The sequence below is a fragment of the Paralichthys olivaceus genome, chromosome 7 (assembly GCF_024713975.1).
Source record: "Paralichthys olivaceus isolate ysfri-2021 chromosome 7, ASM2471397v2, whole genome shotgun sequence".
NCBI lineage: Eukaryota > Metazoa > Chordata > Actinopteri > Pleuronectiformes > Paralichthyidae > Paralichthys > Paralichthys olivaceus.
The window spans coordinates 14,258,869-14,278,995 of record NC_091099.1 but is presented as its reverse complement, the minus strand read 5'-3'; the positions used below and the strand labels follow the sequence as shown (position 1 = coordinate 14,278,995).

The 20,127-nt window shown below is 41.7% G+C and overlaps 1 protein-coding gene across 1 annotated transcript; it reads left to right on the top strand.

Moving 5' to 3' along the window:
* The first annotated feature begins 479 nt into the window (after window positions 1–479).
* Window positions 480–4,746, top strand: fbxl22 (F-box and leucine-rich repeat protein 22). Its single transcript, XM_020078711.2, has 2 exons — window positions 480–1,027; window positions 4,254–4,746. Exons 1-2 carry the CDS (start codon window positions 564–566, stop codon window positions 4,600–4,602), a joined length of 813 nt encoding a protein of 270 aa, XP_019934270.2. The 5' UTR covers window positions 480–563; the 3' UTR covers window positions 4,603–4,746.
* The last annotated feature ends 15,381 nt before the right edge of the window (window positions 4,747–20,127 follow it).

Here is a 20,127-nt window from a genome sequence, read left to right as displayed (position 1 = left end):
CTTGCATTTCTTTGGAGATTGGTGGTGATAACAAGTGGAACAGGACATAACTGGCAATGGAGTGATGACAGATATAATGGTGTTTTGCCTTTTGCCATCTCAGTATGTTCTCTAGTTGGGCAATTGCTCAGCCACACTGAGTCATGGTTCACTTATCATTTCATAACAGAACAGGTTTGTGTAATGGTTTCCTCACTTGGATGTTTAACCTTCACTGGAGGATGAGCACAGTGCGACTCAAGATGGGTGTTGTTTTCACATTCTTATATTGGCAAAGAGGTTGAAGGAGCAGACATAATTTTAACAAGGCAACTAAAGTATTATTTAAAATATAATTCCATTCACTTTGAACATGACATGTGTCATTCAGTGGGTATCTGTGTTTGAGAATTAGATCAGGTCAGTGTAAACATCTGGCTCCGTCCACTGCTGGCTGCCTGTTGAGAGCCACGACAGATGGAAAGGGAGCGTATGGCTGAAACACTTCTATCTTCGACCAAGCCGACAGTTGTCTTCCCAAAATAGCTCACACTCACACGTCCTTATATGTGCAGGCCTCCAGCATGTGCCTGAGAAGGCATCATGTATCCAGGCCACACAATACAGGCTGTAGGCTCATTGTTGCTGCCTACCAGCCGGCCTGTCGCTGCCCAAGGGACGAGACCCCTCTGTGTGTCTCTGGACGGCTCACCATGCACCTCACCCAGCTCAACCACGAGTGTCTCCTCCACCTTTTCTCCTTCCTGGACAAGGACAGTCGCAGGAGCTTGTCCCTCACCTCTCAACTGCTGCACGAGATCTTCGTGGACCCCTGCCTCTGGAATCTGCTCCACTTCAGCTCGCCGGGTCAGCTGAGGAGGGACAACTTTGTGCTGGGACCCTCGCTGCGGTACCTGACTATTTGCTGGTACTCCAGCAGAGTGCAAGTGTGCAACATCGAGGACTGGCTGAAGAGTTCGTTTCAGAGGGACATCTGCAGCAAACATGAGAGCCTGGTCAGCACTTTCCTGGCCCATGTCTGCCACATGTGAGTGTTTGTGTGGGGTTTCCCTGCTATGTCGTGTATTTTAAAAGACAACCAACAAGAGAATTGCCAAAGGAATAGACCAATAGAGGGTGGATAAAACAGGACGGGTGCTTTTTTGTTTTGTGACCCCCAGGCTATTTAACCAAGCAATCATTTGAATATTCGGAAAATAATTTACAGCAGAAAAGGTTTTTAAATTAGACATAACATATGGGATAACTTTTTCCGATCTTAGTGGTTCTTTTGCGACCACTCACAATTACCCCCTGACCTATTGAGGTCCCGAGCCCTAGGTTACACAACAATACAAACCAGAATCTTAAATGTGGCTGTGGAACTAAATGAACGTTCATTCTAACACATCCTCAGTTAAAATTGAACACGGATAGATTTATTTAGGTGTAGGTGTTACTGTCATTATGTCAGACACTATCACTGCTTTAATCATAAAATTATTTCTGGAGCTTGATTATGATGGGTTTATCTGGGGGGGGGGGGGTGGTATAGTTACTATTTGGCCAAATGTGTCTCACCCACGATCTCACAATTTCTGGGGTTTTCAGGGTCATTCACACCCTCCACAAGGAGGTGAATGATGCATTTTCTTGAAAAGGCACATGGCTTAGTGAAGCTGCCATGTTTAGCTGTAGGCAGCAGGAAACAAAAATCATTAGAAACAGATGGTGGATCCTGAGCTGGCAGTAGAGACAGAGCAATGACACATCTGTGGGACACGAGAGTGATTCCATTAACTAACATAACTGTGGTCAGATATCAAATTATGTTTGGTGAATGCTGTGACAGCTGGATTTGATAGGTCACTGAAACGTAGCGTTTTTGGCAGCCGGCCTCATGCGGCCGGCTGCATGCAGGAATCAGCCTGGAGAGACATAATGAGGTCTCTGGGTAATTTCTTCAGTGTAACAGTAATAACGGTTGATGTGAGGGAGCCAGGCCACCACTGCTGGCCGGGACAAGAGAATGGAAGGGAGGCTGGCTTATGGGTTCAGTGTATGACCCTTTGAGGATTTCCTGTATTGTGAAAATTGAGACGCAAGACACGAGGGCTGTGCGAGCAGTCAAAACTAGAACCACCTACTTTGTCTGGGTCCTGTATCTCAACGGGCTACAAGCACACTCCCTGCATACTGATAAACCCTCCCAAATAGTCCACAGGAGAAGAAAGCAAGTGCACGTGACACAGTGGGAGGGGACATGCAGAAGCTGGGGGGGTGATAAAGAGTGATTTGGCTGCAGACCCTCCCAGTCAGCTGCAGACTGGAGATTTACACAAGCAGGTGGAGCCTACAATTGGCTCTTTGTTGCTGTTAGAGGAATGAACATGTGCGTCTGTCTCTGCCTGCCTCTTCCTGGATAAAAAGCCATGCAAACTCTGACGCCAAGCTCATGTCTGACTGTTTTTTTTTTTTATCTCCATGGAAAAAACTATAAACCATAGCATGTCAGTGGGCCTCTTTATTGTGTAGTTTCCAGTGTAATGCTCCCCTCGTACAGATGACTCCAGTAAATCAATCATCAGGAGCTCAATCATTTGATTTTGATCATCTTGAGGTCACAGTAGCAGGATTATGCAACATGAATTGACATGCTAAGCATGCCATGCAGTGTGGGTTGGACAGTGGGCGGCACAAGAAGCCTTTGTGGGTTTTTTCTGGGTGGGTTCATTCCAGTATGAGATATTCACCATTTGAATAAAAGGATGCATTATCTTACAAAACAAGCTTCAGCACGTTGTTTGGGTAATACTCTAGGATGTCTTCTTACAAAGTTTAAATATTCCCTACCGCATTGAGATAGTGAAAAATTCCGAAAAACCTCTTAAGCCTGTTAAAAAGTGGCCAATCCACCTAACAGGCCGGAGGAGTGGAATGTTAAATATACGTCTCAGTTCTTTTTGTAGTTCACTGGATGATTTGATCAGACGGAATAACCGTCAGGAAACCAAAGAGCTCATTAGGGAGATGATTACAGGTTAGTGGTGTGGTGCTCTGCTTGTGCTCAGCTCCGACCAGACTGCCCTCTATGTTGTGTGTTTTAATCATAGGTTTTTAATGTGAACTGCAGTTTATACAGCAGATACACAGATAGATAGAGATAGATAGATAGATATATAGATAGACACACAGATAGACAGATAGATAATATTTAGATGATAGATAGATAAATAGATAGATAGAGAGTTGACAGAGGAAAATAAAGTCATTAACTGGGTGTTTGTTTGCCAGTGTGCAGTTGTGAAACGCAGGGGAGGTTGATGTGGTTATATTAAGACAAGGTGACATGTAGATAATTATATGCTTTTGGGATAATAAACAACACAGAGTCACACACACACAGACACACACACACACACATTAGCACACAGTGAGGGGAGGAGCCACGAGAGGGTGGATTATGTAACAAAGTTTGTTGAAGTTTTTATACCATTATGTTTACCTCTGTGCCTCTGCTGTGGTTATTAGAAAGCAGCTGAAATGCCGTCAGCTCCGAGCTCCATTTACCAGGACTCTCTGCCTTCTTCTTCTACTTCTTTTTTTCTTTTGGTCAACGTCGATACTTTGCAGTCACATCCGCTGATAACCCCCCCCCCACATTTGTCCCGTGTAACAATGCAAACGGGGGCACGTGGATTGACTGCCCTGTCCCATGTTCGGAGGTTACTGGGGCAGCACCCTCAACCCTTGAAGGCAACTGCAGTATGCTTGTCTCACATGTGGCAAACTGCTAAGATTATATAAGTCTTTATGTAATCTGCATCATCTAACGTGAATTACATCCCATTTGCCATCAGGGTCTGCCAGCTCTGTAGCTGCCAGGCTGCCAGTTGGTTGCAGTGCACTTCCTGGTAATGGATGGAAATGAGCAGCAAACACATGCAATGATTCATTTTTGGAAGAATTTCCTGAAAAAAATGAGCATGAGAGAATGTGCAATGCTGTTATTCATGAAATATCCTGTGATTGTTCTGTGCCACCTCAACATTCTCCATTTGTGCACGGGAGGGACTCATAAACCAAATGGTATCAAACTGCTTTGTTTTAGAATCAGACTGCTGCCTCTTATTGTCATTGTTCATTTCTCATTAATTGACTCAGATCAGACCCTATACTACAGCATATATCCCCCTCTGTTATGTCCAGGTCTATATTCCATTACATGTTTGGGAACCTGTCATTGTTTAATGATATCACTTGCTGTGCCACAGGTGTCCCAACCTGCTGGAGTTGACCCTCTCTGGCTGCGGCCACATCACTGACCAGGATGTGGTCTCCTTGCTGCAGAGCTGCAGGAGGCTGCGTCGCCTTCACCTGGAGAACTGCGTCCGTATCACCGACCGCAGCCTGGAAGGCGTGGTGGCTCACGGAGACGGTCTGGAGGAGGTGAAGGTGGACTTTTGCAGGAACATCACTCAGGCGGGGCTGCAGGCTGTCAGGGAGAGGAGGCCAGGCCTCCAGCTGACAGCAGAGAGAAGTGCTGACATGATCCCTGACAGCAAGCCTGAGGAGAAGGTGCCGCTGAGGAGGACACTGCAGAAAGTCCTGCTGTTCTCCTGAGGGAGGAGTCTCAGCTTCTCTCTCAGATGGACTGCAAGGGAAAAACAATTCTGTGACAAAATTTGAGATGTTTTTTGAAGTGTTTTTATAGTTTTGATATCTTTTTTATACAACACACTATATGTTGAATATGAATATTCCTTACAAAACATTCTATGTAAGCTGCTTCTATTCCATGTTGATCAAAAAACACACGTGTCTACATGACTTCAGAGGACATTGCATTGACTTACATGGATTTCCTGGAGACCTGCCCTAACCATAGTTACTACTTGCCTAACCCTAGTTTAGTTTATCGTAGCTTAGATTAGCGCAGACTTGAAACAGAGGGCTGATTCTATCCAAACGTAAAATAACTGAACAGTAAAAATAAAAATAACTAGCTCTCTGATTAATAAACAATAGTTCCCAGGTTTTAAAGAAGAACATATGTGTTAGACTATGTCTTGGCCAGATGCAGTTGCCACCAGGATTCTTCATGTTAAAAGAAAAATCTGAATTTGTCCATATTTTTTCTTTGTATGAATGAGAATAAACTAATTCCAACTAGTTGATATATGAACTTACTTACTACTTATTTACTGTACTGATGTGAGGGTGGTGTCAGCCATCTCAACACAGGCTATCAACAGTTTAATTAAAATATAACCTCCCCTGAGGGTGATATCACACACCTTCATGATACAAAGAGAAGTCATGTGGTGGCTCAGTGTTCTCTCTGTCATGGTGAGACATGTTGAGAGGAGAGGTTCTATCAGGGCAGAGAGGCCCTGTGCCTGAGCCCTGATTGGAATCATATTATATAAGACTGTGAGACATATGAAAGTAGGTTGATTGGGGGAGTGCGTCTCCCCCTGTAAATGCCATGTGACAATTTTATTGCAGACTGCTGCTGTGGAGAGCGCCACATCCTATGAAGTCTAGAGAATTACCATATCCTCTCAAAGAAGGTCAGTGTAATCAGGAATATGCTTTTTTCCCTATCCGACCAGGACGTGGGCTTATACTGTATGAGGCGGTTTTTCAGTTTCCTGTTGTTGTTCCAGAAAGGTCACAATACTGTGTGTGTTTCTACTTGATGTATTTTTTTCTCACTGTGTTTCTGTATTTGTTTTGTTTTTATACTTATTTATTATCTGGAAAATCTAATTTCTCCAATTTTGTGATGGAAAATAAAGTTTTTATGGCTGTAAATTTGAATCTCTAGAATGATGAACCCTCAAAAATTAAAATATAAATCAAAAACCTTTTTTCGGGAACAGTTTTAGGATTCATTTTTGGAGAAAAAACTATTTATTTTTATACCTGTTGTTCATTAGCTTAAAATAATGATAATTATTATTATTGATCATCAAACATGTTAATTTTGAGCCATAAAAGGTTTTGTATTGATGCATTATTGCAAAATTATAGCACTGATGATTGTATCTTGACACTTTTCTTTCAACTTCATTATACAAAATGTTTTAAGAGCAATTAAAAAAACACATCCATCTTGCTTTTAATCCATTAGAATTAAGAGCATATTGAAGAGCAATTTTATCTTTACATTTAAAACAAATCTTTGCATATTGGGTTGATAAGAGCCAGAACACAAATTAGAGTCACACTGGGTCGCTCTGGGATAATACTTGTTAGACCAGGCTTACTGAAAACTATAATACACATTAAACTTTATAATACACAACACAAAAAGGAAAGCCCCCATGTGTGGGTGAAGAATAGAATGTGCTACTTTAATATTCAATAATGCTGCTGCAGTGAAACAGAGGCCATGATTTATTGCTTACCATCAAGAAACCTGCTTTAGTTGAAGTGCTTGCCAGTTTCGACCATTAAAGAGTTATGAGCTGCAGGTGGGGAACCCCTCAGGCATCTGGCTGCAGACAGAAATCCAACACAACAACACGACTGAGACATGTGACAATGCAACATACTCAACACGTCACAGCTCTGCTCGTTTCTACCAGAGACCGGTTTTCTTCTTAAAGGTGCTTTGATTTTAAAAGAACTCTGTTGTCCAGATGCATGTACGTCACTGTGTTATCCATTGTGAGGCAGCTGCAGCCTTTTCAGTCAACACACTTACACACTGTGTGTGTGTAACATTGTTTTGTGAATTGCGAATGAAGTATCCAAGCACAGCCTTCACTCCGATCACATTTAGGGAGAAGAGACGATTTGTGCGATCAGACAAAAGACAACCTTGTGTCTGACAAGAGCAGCTACTGTGTCGACAAAGTCACACTCTGAGCTGAACAAACATTTTCTGTGTGAGTGCTTGGATATTTAGTTTATGCAAGAAATTCACAGTGTCTGACATTCAACGCAAATGCTCTTTTATAAGATCACTGCTGGTACATCCAGTCCAGCATTGTGTTCTTGTGCTGGCCTTATTTCGCTGTAAAGACAGGATTGTTCATGCGAGAGCTAATGCAACAAAAATCCTCCAAGATCAAATGTGGACCCCCGAGTGTGTCTGTATCCACCGTGTCGAGTTAAAGGCCTAAAACTTGTTTGAGCAGCCCTGCCTGAAGTGGAACACTGGATTTGTAGGCTGGGACTAACTATGTCTTCAAACAGACCACACCATGCAATTATATCCCTCCTTTATGAGAGGCTGGAGGCTTCATGTAAAAAAGTGTCTATAAATTGAATATTATTCCAACAGTTATTTGACTGCAGACATCAAATCAATAAAATGAAACATTTCTTCTTTATGACTGCTACAGAAAATATGTAAAAAAAAAAAAAAAGAAAAAGATTGATGACTCGAGGCGTGTCTCAGCTGAAACATTTGACTCACTGCCAGTTTTTTTCTTTGTTATGTAACCCCACCACGAGGACACAAACTTGTTTAGATATAGCATCAGTTTTTATGCTGATGTGCTTTTACATAAAACAAATAATCCACCTGACTGGTTTGAGTCTGGATGAGGAAAATGGTGAGTGGTGGAGGAGGAACTCTATGTTACGCAAGAAACTGCCCATGAGTGTTATTAGCTAAATATGTTTCAAGTAATAAAATGAAAAGCATTCATTATTATGCACTTAAACTTACAATTTGATCAATATGACTGATTCCTTAACGCAAAAGAGGCATTTTGATGAGTTAAAGTATTTTGACTATTTTGTATGTTTGGGAGCATAACGCCAGAGGAGAAGAAAATTCAAATAAATCTCTTCTCTTTCTTTCCTTTTTCGCCCAGACATGACTGAGCTCAATTCAAAACTATTTTCTCACATTTAAATGTAAATGAGAAATAGTCTTCCTCTTGTCTCAGCCTGGTCCTTATTTAAGATCTACTCCGGTAATCTTTATTTGTCCCAAATTATGAGATTCTAGAGATAAAACTGAATTTAGCAACCATCACATAAACAGAAACCATCGTGTTGTATTTATAAGCTATGTTTCGTTTGTCGAATCTTAATTTACATAGTAACTACAAACTGCAGCTTTCATATAAACATAAAGGAGGAAACAGTACATTGTTTGTCTATGTAAAGTATTGACGTAAAAAATATATACAGTAGGATAAATAAAATCACTCATGTGAAGTATAAGTACACTAATTTAATAAATGTATGTATTTATCTGACCACACACACACACCCTCACTGTCATGCTGTGTTGACCAGATGAAATGAACAGCAACATTTGCTGACAGAAAATCATATAAAAGGCCAGTTCCAAGGGATTGATTAAATGTGTTGCTCTCGGTTCATTAGAATAACAAATTTCATTAAAACATTTCTGCCAAGGGAATCGGCTAACCTTCTAATTATTTTAAATTAGCTGCTACGCTCTTAACAAGATGCTCCGCAAATACAGACGAGAGACTGGAATGTGAATGAGGCAGCTTTTTTTTTACATCAGGAAGATATACATTTATTACAAACAAACAACAAGTGTTTATTTACCTCTGGTAAGGCGAGGTAATGTGTTTATCAGTGTCCATTTGTTTGTCAGCATGACTACACAAAAACTGCTGAACAGATTTCCTAGAAACTTCGATAACGAAAGAATTCATTCAACTTTGGGGTTGAGCTTCACAAAGGATTTCTTTTTACTTTCTACATTTCTGACAGAAAAGTTTGATTTTTTTTTTGTATTTGCATGAAGCCATTTCTTTTACCTCCTCCGACTCTCAATGATACTGTTTATTTATAAGCAGGTGTCGTGATCAACCTGTGAAAATGTTGATGCCGCAGAGTCATTTTATTTTCATTCATTTTACTCTCTGTCAAAAGACTACACTACCCACAATGCAACACTACAGCAAACCTGTGACCCAGAAGTGTTCCAGCAGCTGTAGCCCTGAGCTGTTGGCTTCTAGCAAAGATGAGATGGGTGTGCTACAGAGGTAAGTTTTTCATGTTCAGACTCTGCCTCACCTGAGGGAATAGGCTTTCTACAACAATATACTTTGATGTACAAAACCAGTTCCCTTTTATTAAAATGGAGTTTAACAGAATTTAAAATCATGCATATGTCGATGATGACAGATACCTTTACATTTATAAGTTATTACAACCCCAAAAAACTGATAAATCTGCTTCTCTTAGTACAACCTGACATGTAAAAATACTTCAGCTTGCTGTTGTGATGGATGTAGAAAATAGGAAGATTGAATTGACCTAAAACCAGTTTGTGAGCTCGCCGAGAAGCTGCACATGATATAGCACAACTTAAACTATATTATATTAGACTGGGTTGAAAGCATGTGAAGGAATTCTCAGTAGAACAAACACATCCTTTAAGGCCAAACCCTAAAATCTAGTCAGTCTGCGACAAAATTCACCAAGATCCATAGAGATGAAGATAAATATCAACATCTCAAAATGTGTAAGAAAGTGAAAAAAAAACCCTGATGCCACTAAAATTGAAAGGCTTCTTCCCAGAACCTAACCACGTCCTTCCACCAAATTCTTCAGAATCTGTAACTCATCCCCTCCACACAATTGCATGGAAGTCATGAAAACGGAAGTAGTAAAAATGTCAACAGAGTTAATGTTATTATGAATTGCAAAGTCATTTTCAGGATAAACAACGTACAGTACTTTCTGCATCCTGCCATTAGCAGAGCAGATTATTTCCATGATACATAAATGCTTTGGTGATGATGGCAGGTGATAGGATCCAGCCTGTTATCTTAAGAATTCATGCTGGATAAAAAAGACCTTCTGAGGAGCTGGTACAGCACGGTCCCTTCCCCTGTGTGAAATATGAGCTAATGAAGACAGGATGCTGGCAGTAATAGAGGGCAGAAGGCGGTGGGACTGAGGCAATGGAGGTAAGAGGCGAGAAGTATAGCTATCTGAGGTCTGAAACCCAAAATCAGCAGTTTCCTGACAGCCTTATAAGGTCAGCCATGAGGCATTTCCAGTATCCACTGATTACTCACCCACGGAAGGGGAGGAGGGGGTGTTGAGGCTTTGAGGGAGGGAAAGGAGGAAGTTGGTGTGTTTTTTTTTGGATTATTTATTGTGGTATGTGAGCGCTCTGTGTGTCCGTGACTCGTACGGGGCCCGACTCAGACGGGTGGGTATGCTGATGTCACTCACAGGTGATATCAGTAACTGCTATTCTTTATGTCATAACAGTCTGGGGTATAGGCTGTAATGTAAAACTCCACAATAGCGATGAATGATGTTGTCTAGACAGTGGAAGCATTTGTTATCTTCTCTTTTATGAGACAGGGCATAAAGAGGCTGTGAATTCTTAAGTCCCTACCCGTATTATCACGCATAAATATTAATGAACCCTTATTGTTTGGTGACTATAAATAGATTATTCCAAAGATGAAGTATCACCAATGTTCGCATTTCAGACATGCACTGAACTCTGGAGATCCTCTGTACACTGTGTGAACACAAGTGAGTGATAGCCTCCAGACTTTCTGCGGACTTCTCTGCAGGATTCCCAGCGAGGGTGTGGACGTGTTGATAATGGTGCTAACACGGGACAGATGCAAAAATTCAAAAAAACGAAGGAATACAAATAGCAGAGCCACATTTATTCCAGTATTAAACATTTATTTCAGTTTTTTTTGTTTTATGTATTTCGTTTTTTTACAGTGTAGATGCAGTTGGACTTCTGTCAGGTGAAGGGAGATATTTGGATGTTCCCACATGAACCTGGAATGCAGATAAATCTTATCTAGGTTACAGACGCATGAGGTGACGAGTGTAAACATCTCTGAATCTGCGATGTCTTGTTCTGGACTCCCTGTTAGAGTTTGATTAGAAGAACTTTTTCCCTTTAGAGCTGTTTCACTCTCAGTGCTTGTTGCAACTGTGTCCTTCAGCACTCGTATGTGTGCTATCTTGCACCTGCTTGAGTATAGGTGCGAGTCTGTCCCCGGGGCCCAGTGGGATCATTTTAATAATGTAGTAGTGCTTTGACGCCCCTCTCTCTCTTGACCTACGATACTTACTTCTTCATCTTTCCTGCTCAAAGGCACCTTGAGGTCTCAGTAACTATGTGGCTCTGAGTCTGTCTCGTGGCTATAAGGCCACAGTTGTGAATTATTCCGAGAGCTGGAGTCTTTTGTAGCTACGTGACCAAATATATATTATCCTAGATATTTATGATGATTCAAATCCGGGGGGACACAAAGGGTATTTGTATAAAAGTGCAAAATTGAAAATAAGCTACTTTCAAGTACACATCCAAGTGCTGCTAACTAAACATGAGAGTTAAGATTTGTCTTCTTCTCTGTCTCTCACACCCTGGGTATTGTGTAAGGTATTTAAATGTGTGACGCGCAGCAGAGAGGGAGATAAATAACAAAAAGGAGGAGGGATGATGCAGAGCAGCCTCGTTCCAGACGAGTGGAGGGCCGGCTCAAGGACACACGGATTCCAGCGAGGAGACACGTTTGTGTCTGTCACAACACGACAGCCCCCCCACCCAAAAAAATTAATAAATGGCTCCGGCACACAGACAGACAGATGTTAGCAGTCTGTCACCTCCCACTTTCACACACTGTAAAACCACATTGAGATTTTGTACCAGTTTTATATTCAGACCGTGCTGAGAGCGTGACTGAATGTACACTGTTAAATTGAACAAATAGCGTGTTAAAGGGAGGACACAATAACTTAATCAAACACAGATTGTTTTCTTCCACATTATGATGACGTTGTGTGGACTCATTGTTTCCACATATTGTTTCAATGCGAGTTCTGCTTAATTCCTATAATCGACAAAGCATCATGTCTAAAAAAGGAAGATTAAAAAAGGAAGATTTCAATATACAGAAGATAAATACCTTCTTTCATCTTCCTACTCTCAATTTATATTTTTGCAAATTAAAAGAGAACTACAGGTTACGGCAAACCTGTTAGAAAGTTGATATATTTGAGTAGAATACAACCACCTGTCATTTCAATTAAACATGGACCAGACAGCGTTATTGACTGGCAGCTGAAAGCTCCAGAAATCAACCTATTTTCATAACAATATGTATTTATGCACACATTCCTTCTTGTCCTTCCCGCGATACTGTCCGTACGATCTAATAATTCCAAATTTGATTTCCCTGTGGTTCTTCACTAACTTGTTTTGGCCCGAGGCGCACACGAAATAGGAGGCAAGAGCACACAGAAGTGGGGCTACTACTCCCCTGTGAGGCCGAGCACGGGTCTATTTGTGGAGCTGTTTCTGTGTCTGTCTGCCAGAGCATCCACGCAGGCTGCCGAGCCCCGGCCACAGTGCATGTGCAGGGAGTAACTAGAGCACTAAAGGTGGAGGACAGGGGTGATGCTCCCTGGATGCAGGGCTGCAGCAGAGGACAGAATCAAACGCAGTGCAGGATGTGGAGGAGCTTACTGGGGTGATATTGCACAGCACGTGTTGTTTGCTTCTCCCCCATGCGGCCTGGTAATTAGACAGGCGGCGTCTGTGGATCTCTACGGCGAGGTTTCTTACAGGCTGCCTGCCCAACTGGTCACAGTCTCCAGGGGGTGTAGGAGGACAGCCAGCAGCCGCCTCTGACGTGCAGCACGGACGGACGACAGAGCAGCCGATGACATGTGCAAATAAGAGTAGGAGGGCTGAATGAAGCACACAGCATGGGCACACTTATAATGACAGGCTTTCAGCTTGAGCTCATAATGCATTCACTTCTTTGTTGCCAGTGCTCAAATTGCAGGGGGGGGGAGGATCAGAAACATTAAGAGCAAAAAAATAAAATAAATCAAAACAGTGTTTCTAACCTTTGTGAACAGGAGGAGAGCAGCAGCAGGCTGATCTGTCACTGCCACAGCAAAGGTCAGTAACCACCACTTGCTTTATACCAAACAAGCTGAAGAAACATGAATCCAAATGCATGAACACCTTCAGACTCGAATTTCTTTCTAAATGTAATATGGTGAATAACAAACTGTATGAATGGAGCCTCAATATGACTCAATATATTAATCTAACTGTTTATTATGATGAATGTTAAGACCTCTAAACCTGCATCAGCTGATCATGAGAAATATCTTCTGGTCTCATAAGCTTTGGTCACATGATCAGATAACCGCTATCATCATTTTCATCATATTTGGGGGGGAAGATATATAATAATGTAATATTAAGATCCTTCACTTAAGTAAAAGCAGAATTACACAATTATAGACTTATGAAGTCATACATTAAACTTAAATTAATCAATTATCTACTTGTTTAAACATTTTACAAAAATGAAACATGAAGAATTCTTGAAACAAGTTGAAACAAGTTGATTATACTGAAAACAGATTGTAACATTGGCAGGGATGTATGTTTCACCCCATTGTCAATTGGTGTATTTGGTTTGTCAGCAGGATTACGTATAAACTACAGGACAGAATGTGGTGTCAGAAAAGAATCCATTCAAGTTTCGTAGGATTTGGACAAAAGGGTGGATCCAGAAAATTTGTGTCACTTTCCCTAGCATTGTGAGATGGGAACTTTTGTCATTTTCAGCAATTTCCCAGAAAATAATTCATGGACTTTGATTTTGAATAATCTGGCACTTTTAGGTAACTGATGTCTGGGGACTGTTGGGCCTTGGCTGAGGTACGTACTTCTAATTCCCTCTAAAATCAAGAGGCGTAAAATAATGTAGAATGGACACACAAGTAAAAGACAAGCCAAGTACTGTACAGTACTTCAGTGAATATATTTAGTTATTTTTCACTGCTGGTCATCTCCGCTGTAAAAGCCGACTCACGGTGTTTCACAGTGAACCCTTTGTCCTCTGACCTCATTCACATGATTTGCAGGATGACATGGCTCAGGTGTGAAATTTTAGCCGACAGCGTGTGAATTTTTTTGAACAAGGAATTCTCTGACGCTGGGGTCAAGCCAGACCTCACATTTCACACTGTGTCTTGTTACATTCTGACTCATAGGGCGATGCCAAAGGTCAGGTCAGGTGCAGTAAGTAAAGGAGCACCTCATTGGCAACACCTTCCTGTGCACATGTGACTGAAGAGAGTCTAAGTCCCACCCTACCCCCAAAGTTTGGCCGTACCCTATTATGTTTCAAAAAATTGTTTGGCAGTGACATGATGGAAAAAGAAGAAGCCACATGTTTAAAAAGTGGAAAAATGTAAAGCACTTGAACTGTCCTTGTGGGATGGACTGAAGTTTTGTGTCAACTTTCAAGAGTGAATGAATTTGAGGCATTGAGTTCAATAAACACATTTCTAGCCATACAGACAGGTGCTTATGAGGTGAATGTCATGCCGCTGTTTAAAGTTTCTACTCTTTTCATTTGAATCAATCCCTCATATTATATAGAAAAATATTCTATATGTCTTTCGTTTTATGTCAAAAAGGAGATTTTCAAAAACATGTATAACATGTTTCCAGCTTTATCCAAATGTATTAAGTTCTCTGCAGGAATTTTAAATAAGCACATTTCCTAAAATGTCAACTTGTTAATACAATATAACACTTATATTCCATTACTCCCCAGCACTGGTTGTTCCCGGCAGCTCACACCAGAGCTGGTATTTTCATAAGAGAGCAACAGAAAAGCTCTGCTGAGGCCAAGGACAATGTGAGGTCACAGCATGTTAAGCTCCAGCAAGTGCACAGTCACTTTTCTCAAGTGTTTCCTTATCAGGTGCAAGAGAGGAGCTGTTAAAGATACATAACGTCATTTGTCATTTTTGTGTTTGTCTGATGATTTCCTGGCCGTGAGTCTGGCATCTCCTCCCTGAGCTGCTGAATCTCATTACGCTTAAACCTGCGGCGTGACATAGATCTTTAAATGAGATTCCTTTCAAGTGAGATTACATCATTTCTGCTTCAGTAATTGTAAGAATTGAAACACCATAAGGCTTTGAATCCGAATTTCCATTCAGAAACACATACTTATCCAATAATGAGACACTCTAATAAGTGAAAAAAAAAAACTGGGACACTAATACAAACACACTAATGCACGTGGAGTAACACACACACACACACACACACACACACACAAATGTACACAAACCCATTGACCTGTTGAAAGCCCATCCCCCGCTCTGTTTCACATTGCTAAGAAATACCAGCTCCTGGGCTCAGCCATCTGTGACACCCTGAACCGACTGACCTTGTGGAAAAGCAGACACGTAAATTAGCCTAAAACATTCGGCTGAAACCTGTCCCTGAGGATCAGCTGTCAGGCTCAATGTGCTGAGCTATGTTTTGAGGCTATTTCCCCTCTGTTCACACCCCTTCACCCAAAAACACAGAGAGTCCCAAACCAGAATATACATTAGTTTCCATTAAATCATCCACCTTACGTTATTATGTTTCCTCCTCTGCCTGATCCTAATAGAGCGTTATTTTAATATGCATCTAAGAGTCAAGTCAGGTCACTGCTCTCAATCCCCATCCCAGATATACATCACAGACGAAGCTGAGAGGCTGGTCTCACATCATGGTCACGTTTTATTGACTAAATGAAAATACCACTGAGAGGATGGGCTTAGCTGGGACGTTCTCCAGCCAACACAGCCTGAAACCATAAGCAGAAGCAGATTCACATGCAAAAAAACACATATAGGGAAAATGTTGTGCTTTTTTTATGGGAACAGAAAACATATCATTGAGAAGCCACTAGGCTTTTTCGGCAAAAGAGGATTTAGCACTGGATAAACGACCGCAACCGTTCAGTGTCCTTGACTGGCTTAGTTTGTGGCTGCACATAATTAGCGGTGTGACTATTAAACTGTTTAACAAGGATCCTGCTGAGCTTCAACCGATGCTGCCTGAATGCAGACCTCTTCTGAAAGTTAATGGGTCGTGGGGGCAGCTTGAACTAAAATTAGGTTTCATCCTGACGATGAGATTTGTGCCCAAAGTCCACAGAATCCGCCCCCCCTCTCCCCTCTGTCACCACTACTCTTTAGGCTGTTGGCAGATTCATTTGCGCTTGACCTAGTTAATGTCTCTGGAGAGATGGAGGAGTAAACACATGCAACTGCTCCTCTCCAGAAAAACCTGGAATTTTCCACCCTTCACACGTCCAGTTCACAGGCGAGTGTCCACGAGAAGGACGTTTTTTGGCTTGTGAGCTGTGACTGGGGAAAATCCCCAAATTTAAACTTTGACCTTCTAATAGTGGGGTCATGGAAATCACATACACTCCATGCTTCAAAATACTCTGTTCAATGTGAATCATCTCTGTTTGATCCAGCTAGATCTTCGAGGTTTGTTCCCAGTATTCTCCTGTACAGTATTGGATGTTTAGGGTTTTCTTATTCTGAATAAATTATGTGGTAAAATTAAATAAAGGTTTTTTTCTGCAATTGTTTTTTTCAGTGCTGAGGTCCCAGCGAGAAGTAAAGCAATCAGTGACCAGTACACTGAGGTCCTGAAGTGACTAAGAACATTTATTTCTTAAGGTAAATTTCTCTCTGTCTAGAAGTTCACTCATTCACCACCTCCTATACAGAATGATAGACACTTGTTAGTTTGAGTGACACAGTCCTGCTTGGGGCTGTGCATGTCGGCTCACGGGGAAACTTGAACGGACCAGATAATCAAGTATATCAGTGCTGTGAGGGGTCAAAATGTCAAATGTTTGAAAAAGGTGTAAATTGTCCAAAATCGTCCACTTCCTGTACCCAGCATCCACTACTGACTGCAGAGGACTGTGTGCATCATTAACAAGAAGAATTTGAACCTACATTGTGGGCTCAACAGCATATCATGCCGTGAAGTGCAGATGTGTCAGTTAAGCGTAGTCTTGTCAGAAAGATTCACATTATCATTGCGACCTAAATGGAGTGAAAGGTGTGAAACATGAATGCTTGTACATGCATTTGTTTGGATGTTGTTTTTTATTAAGCCCAATTCATGCTCCTGCGTCACAAACACGGACTTTCTTTTCTTCGTTGCAGTTCAAAAAGGTGATTTCTCTTTAACATCTATCAGCTCCAACTCCAACATCAGTTTTCAAATCATCACTTAGATTTCAAACCTGGAAAACAAACTGACACACATTTGAGTACTGCAGTTTTAAAGGAGGGAATTTTAAATCCAAATTATTTTTTTCAGCCTATCAAAACACTGTGCAAGGCTTAAAAACTTGGTTTCAGTTATGCAAGACCTTATTTTATTTTGTTCTAACCTTTCAAAACCTTTGTTTCTTATTCGGAATATGGTAGATGATAGACGTGGAGGAGGGATGCTGCTGTTCATGCATGTGTGTACTTGTACTATGGGCAAGATGGGATGGCATGAGAAAGAAGAGATGGGCGGGCGGGCGAAACAAGCTGTGGTGACTGACTGAAAGATCACAGCAGGAATTTGGAAAGGAAGTATAAATATGTGATAGAGAGCAGTGAGGGGGCAGGAACAGGATTAGTGTACTGTGTGTAGAGTGACAGGAGGCATGTGTGTGTGAGTGTGAGAAAGGGAGAGAGAGAAAGTTGCTGGGGGCAGAGGAGTGAGAGCGAGCAGTGTGTCACGTGTAATCTAGAATAAGCACGGAGCTGCACTGGGGCCGATCTCTGGACACAGCGGCAGCAGCCAGTCAGCCCCTCGGTCCCTCATGCTCCTTCCACATGCACTTTTCTGTAGCAACCACACTATGTCACCTGTCCTCCCCCTTGCCCCATCTAATTTCACCCCCCAGGCTTTTCTCTCACTCTCCATCACTCTCTTGAGGAGCACCCACCTCATGCACACAGCCACCTCGAATCAGAGTCGTCTTGCTGCAATGTTTCAGTCTACGTCATCAAACATTTTCCCCATGAAGTGTTTTGAAAGACCTCGTCTCTGCATGTATAATGTCATCGCACATGTCCCTGACTTTACCATAAATGTGCAGCATGTTTGTGGCTTTTGAAGGCCATTATACATCCACTGCCTCGTGCATAAGAGCAGCTCCAGCTCTGTGGCTAAGTACAGGGACTCCACTCATCAGTTAAAGTGCCATTTTGATGTGTGTGTTTCATAGGATGTGATGGAGGAGAAGAAAACACCTCTCGAGCCCTTGTTGAATCTTACTGCTTCTCAGAAGAAGGTAGGAGGGATGCCAGGTGCTCTATAAAAGGTTGGGATGACGTCCAAAGAAAAGAGCTGCAGTCTTAATATGGGCCTTACGATGTTATGCAAGTGTATCATCTCCAGTAGCAGCATAATAATAACAAAAAAAAAAGTAAAAGCCCACGTTGAAGCTTTTCTGTCTCTGTTGGTGAGGAGAGCAGAAACCTCACACGTGTTGGCTACAAACAGCCCCCTCTACCACAGATGTGCTCTGGATGGAAACGTCTGAGGTCTGACTCGTGCACGGTAGCTGCGCGGTGAAGTAACTGAATGGGCGACTGCTGTGCTCCACGTCAGCTCACAGAACAAACATGATTATTAATGACATTCAACATAACGTTTCTGGCTTGGCTCGTGGAAAAGAATACAGTGGGGGATGTTTTATTATGAATGACATGATCAGAGTTGACACTGTGCAGAATGACTTGTTGAAAGGAAAATAACATGTACTTCTACAGGTGTGTATTTTAAGTGTGCAAGACTATTTAATTTTGGCAATACAGACATCAGGCAGAAATGTTCTATGTCTTATCTTTTCTAGTTGGGCTGCGACATTTAGTCAACTGATGAATTAGCTGATTGATGGAAAATGTTTAAATCATTTTTCAATAAGATATGCAGAAATATTTGATGGTTCCAGATTCTTGTGGGATTTGATTTGAAATTTGCTGTTTTCCCTTCTCTTCAAAAGATTACGTCACCTCTGGTTCAAGAAAACTCAAGAAAATCCCCTTTTTTGTGTTCAATAGAATTAACAGTCAATCCAGAAACTCAAAAGGTCAACGCAGTTTCAATAGAAAGTCAAGAACGTTTGTCGCTCAGCTCCTGTGTATCAAGTGTCAGCCAAGGACACTAGAAAATACAGAGAAACATTTTTTCATAATTGTGTAATGATGATATAACAGTTAACTTTGTTTCTTTTTATACTAAAACTGAATACTTTAAACTGAAACTAAACAGATTTTTAGTTTTAGATTTTTAACACTTAAAATTTAACACTATGTTTAAAATAATCAATTCAAAATCTCCTCCGACCTCTGACAGGACGTGTCTGTGATGCTGTAGCCTGTTGCCCGTGATGAGGCATCAGCTCCAAACTAACTATGATCACCAGCTGCTCTCCGAGTGAGGCTGGACAGTTGCCCGCTAAAATAATTATCAGCCCATATCACGCCACTTCTAGATCTCGCACTAAAACACCCACATAACGATCCCATAAATGTGCTAGCAGAGGGAGCGTGGGCAGTTCTGCATTGGACATGGATTTGGCAGCTAGCTCCCATCAGCTCTCCACAGGGAGACCCTAGTATAAAGACTCGGTCAACCTATAGGAAGAGAAGTGCCTGCATCAGGTCTTGTACCAAAATGATCCACCGATTTCAGACCAATTCACAGATAAATCTCGATTAAGCAAGCGTGAGTTGATCTGACAGTTCTCTTACGTAACCCTAACCTTCACAAAAAGATTATATTATACTGGTGCTACTGACTGAAACATTATATCATCTGAAATCAATAGAAACACATTTGCTGACGGCTGAGATAAGATTTAACAACTATGAATCACATAGTGCAGTCCATGCACATTGGCCAAAGTTCCAGCCCAGTGAAGGATTTTTCAACGTGCTGCTGCGAAAGGCTTGTGGTGAGCTCACAGTCCTCTGCATCATGCGTGGCCCTCCTCATCTTTGTGTGTGTGTGTGTGTGTGTGTGTGTGTGTGTGTGGTAAGCGCAGGCTGGAGCACTTACATAACCCAGTTAAAACATACCCCAGTCACATGTAACGTTCAGCCCTGCAGATAGATATCCCACTGTCGCTTGAGCTGCTCTGGCAGCCCTTCAGACGTTGGATAGTGTAAACACACACACACACACACAGAGAGAGAGAGAGACATAAAAGATTTGACAGTGATTAGCTTCCAGAAATTCTCAACTCCCTGCATGTGAACTGAACTGTCTGTGTGGAAAATGCTCATGGAGCTCTCTCTGTGCATGTGACTGAC

What these genes read in the sequence shown, in the direction of transcription:
- fbxl22 (XM_020078711.2), top strand. Translation starts at nt 564, where the DNA reads ATGTGCCTGAGAAGGCATCATGTATCCAGGCCACACAATACAGGCTGT. An exon ending in CTGGCCCATGTCTGCCACAT is followed by an intron (nt 1,028 to 4,253) that starts GTGAGTGTTTGT and finishes GCTGTGCCACAG; the next exon opens with GTGTCCCAACCTGCTGGAGT.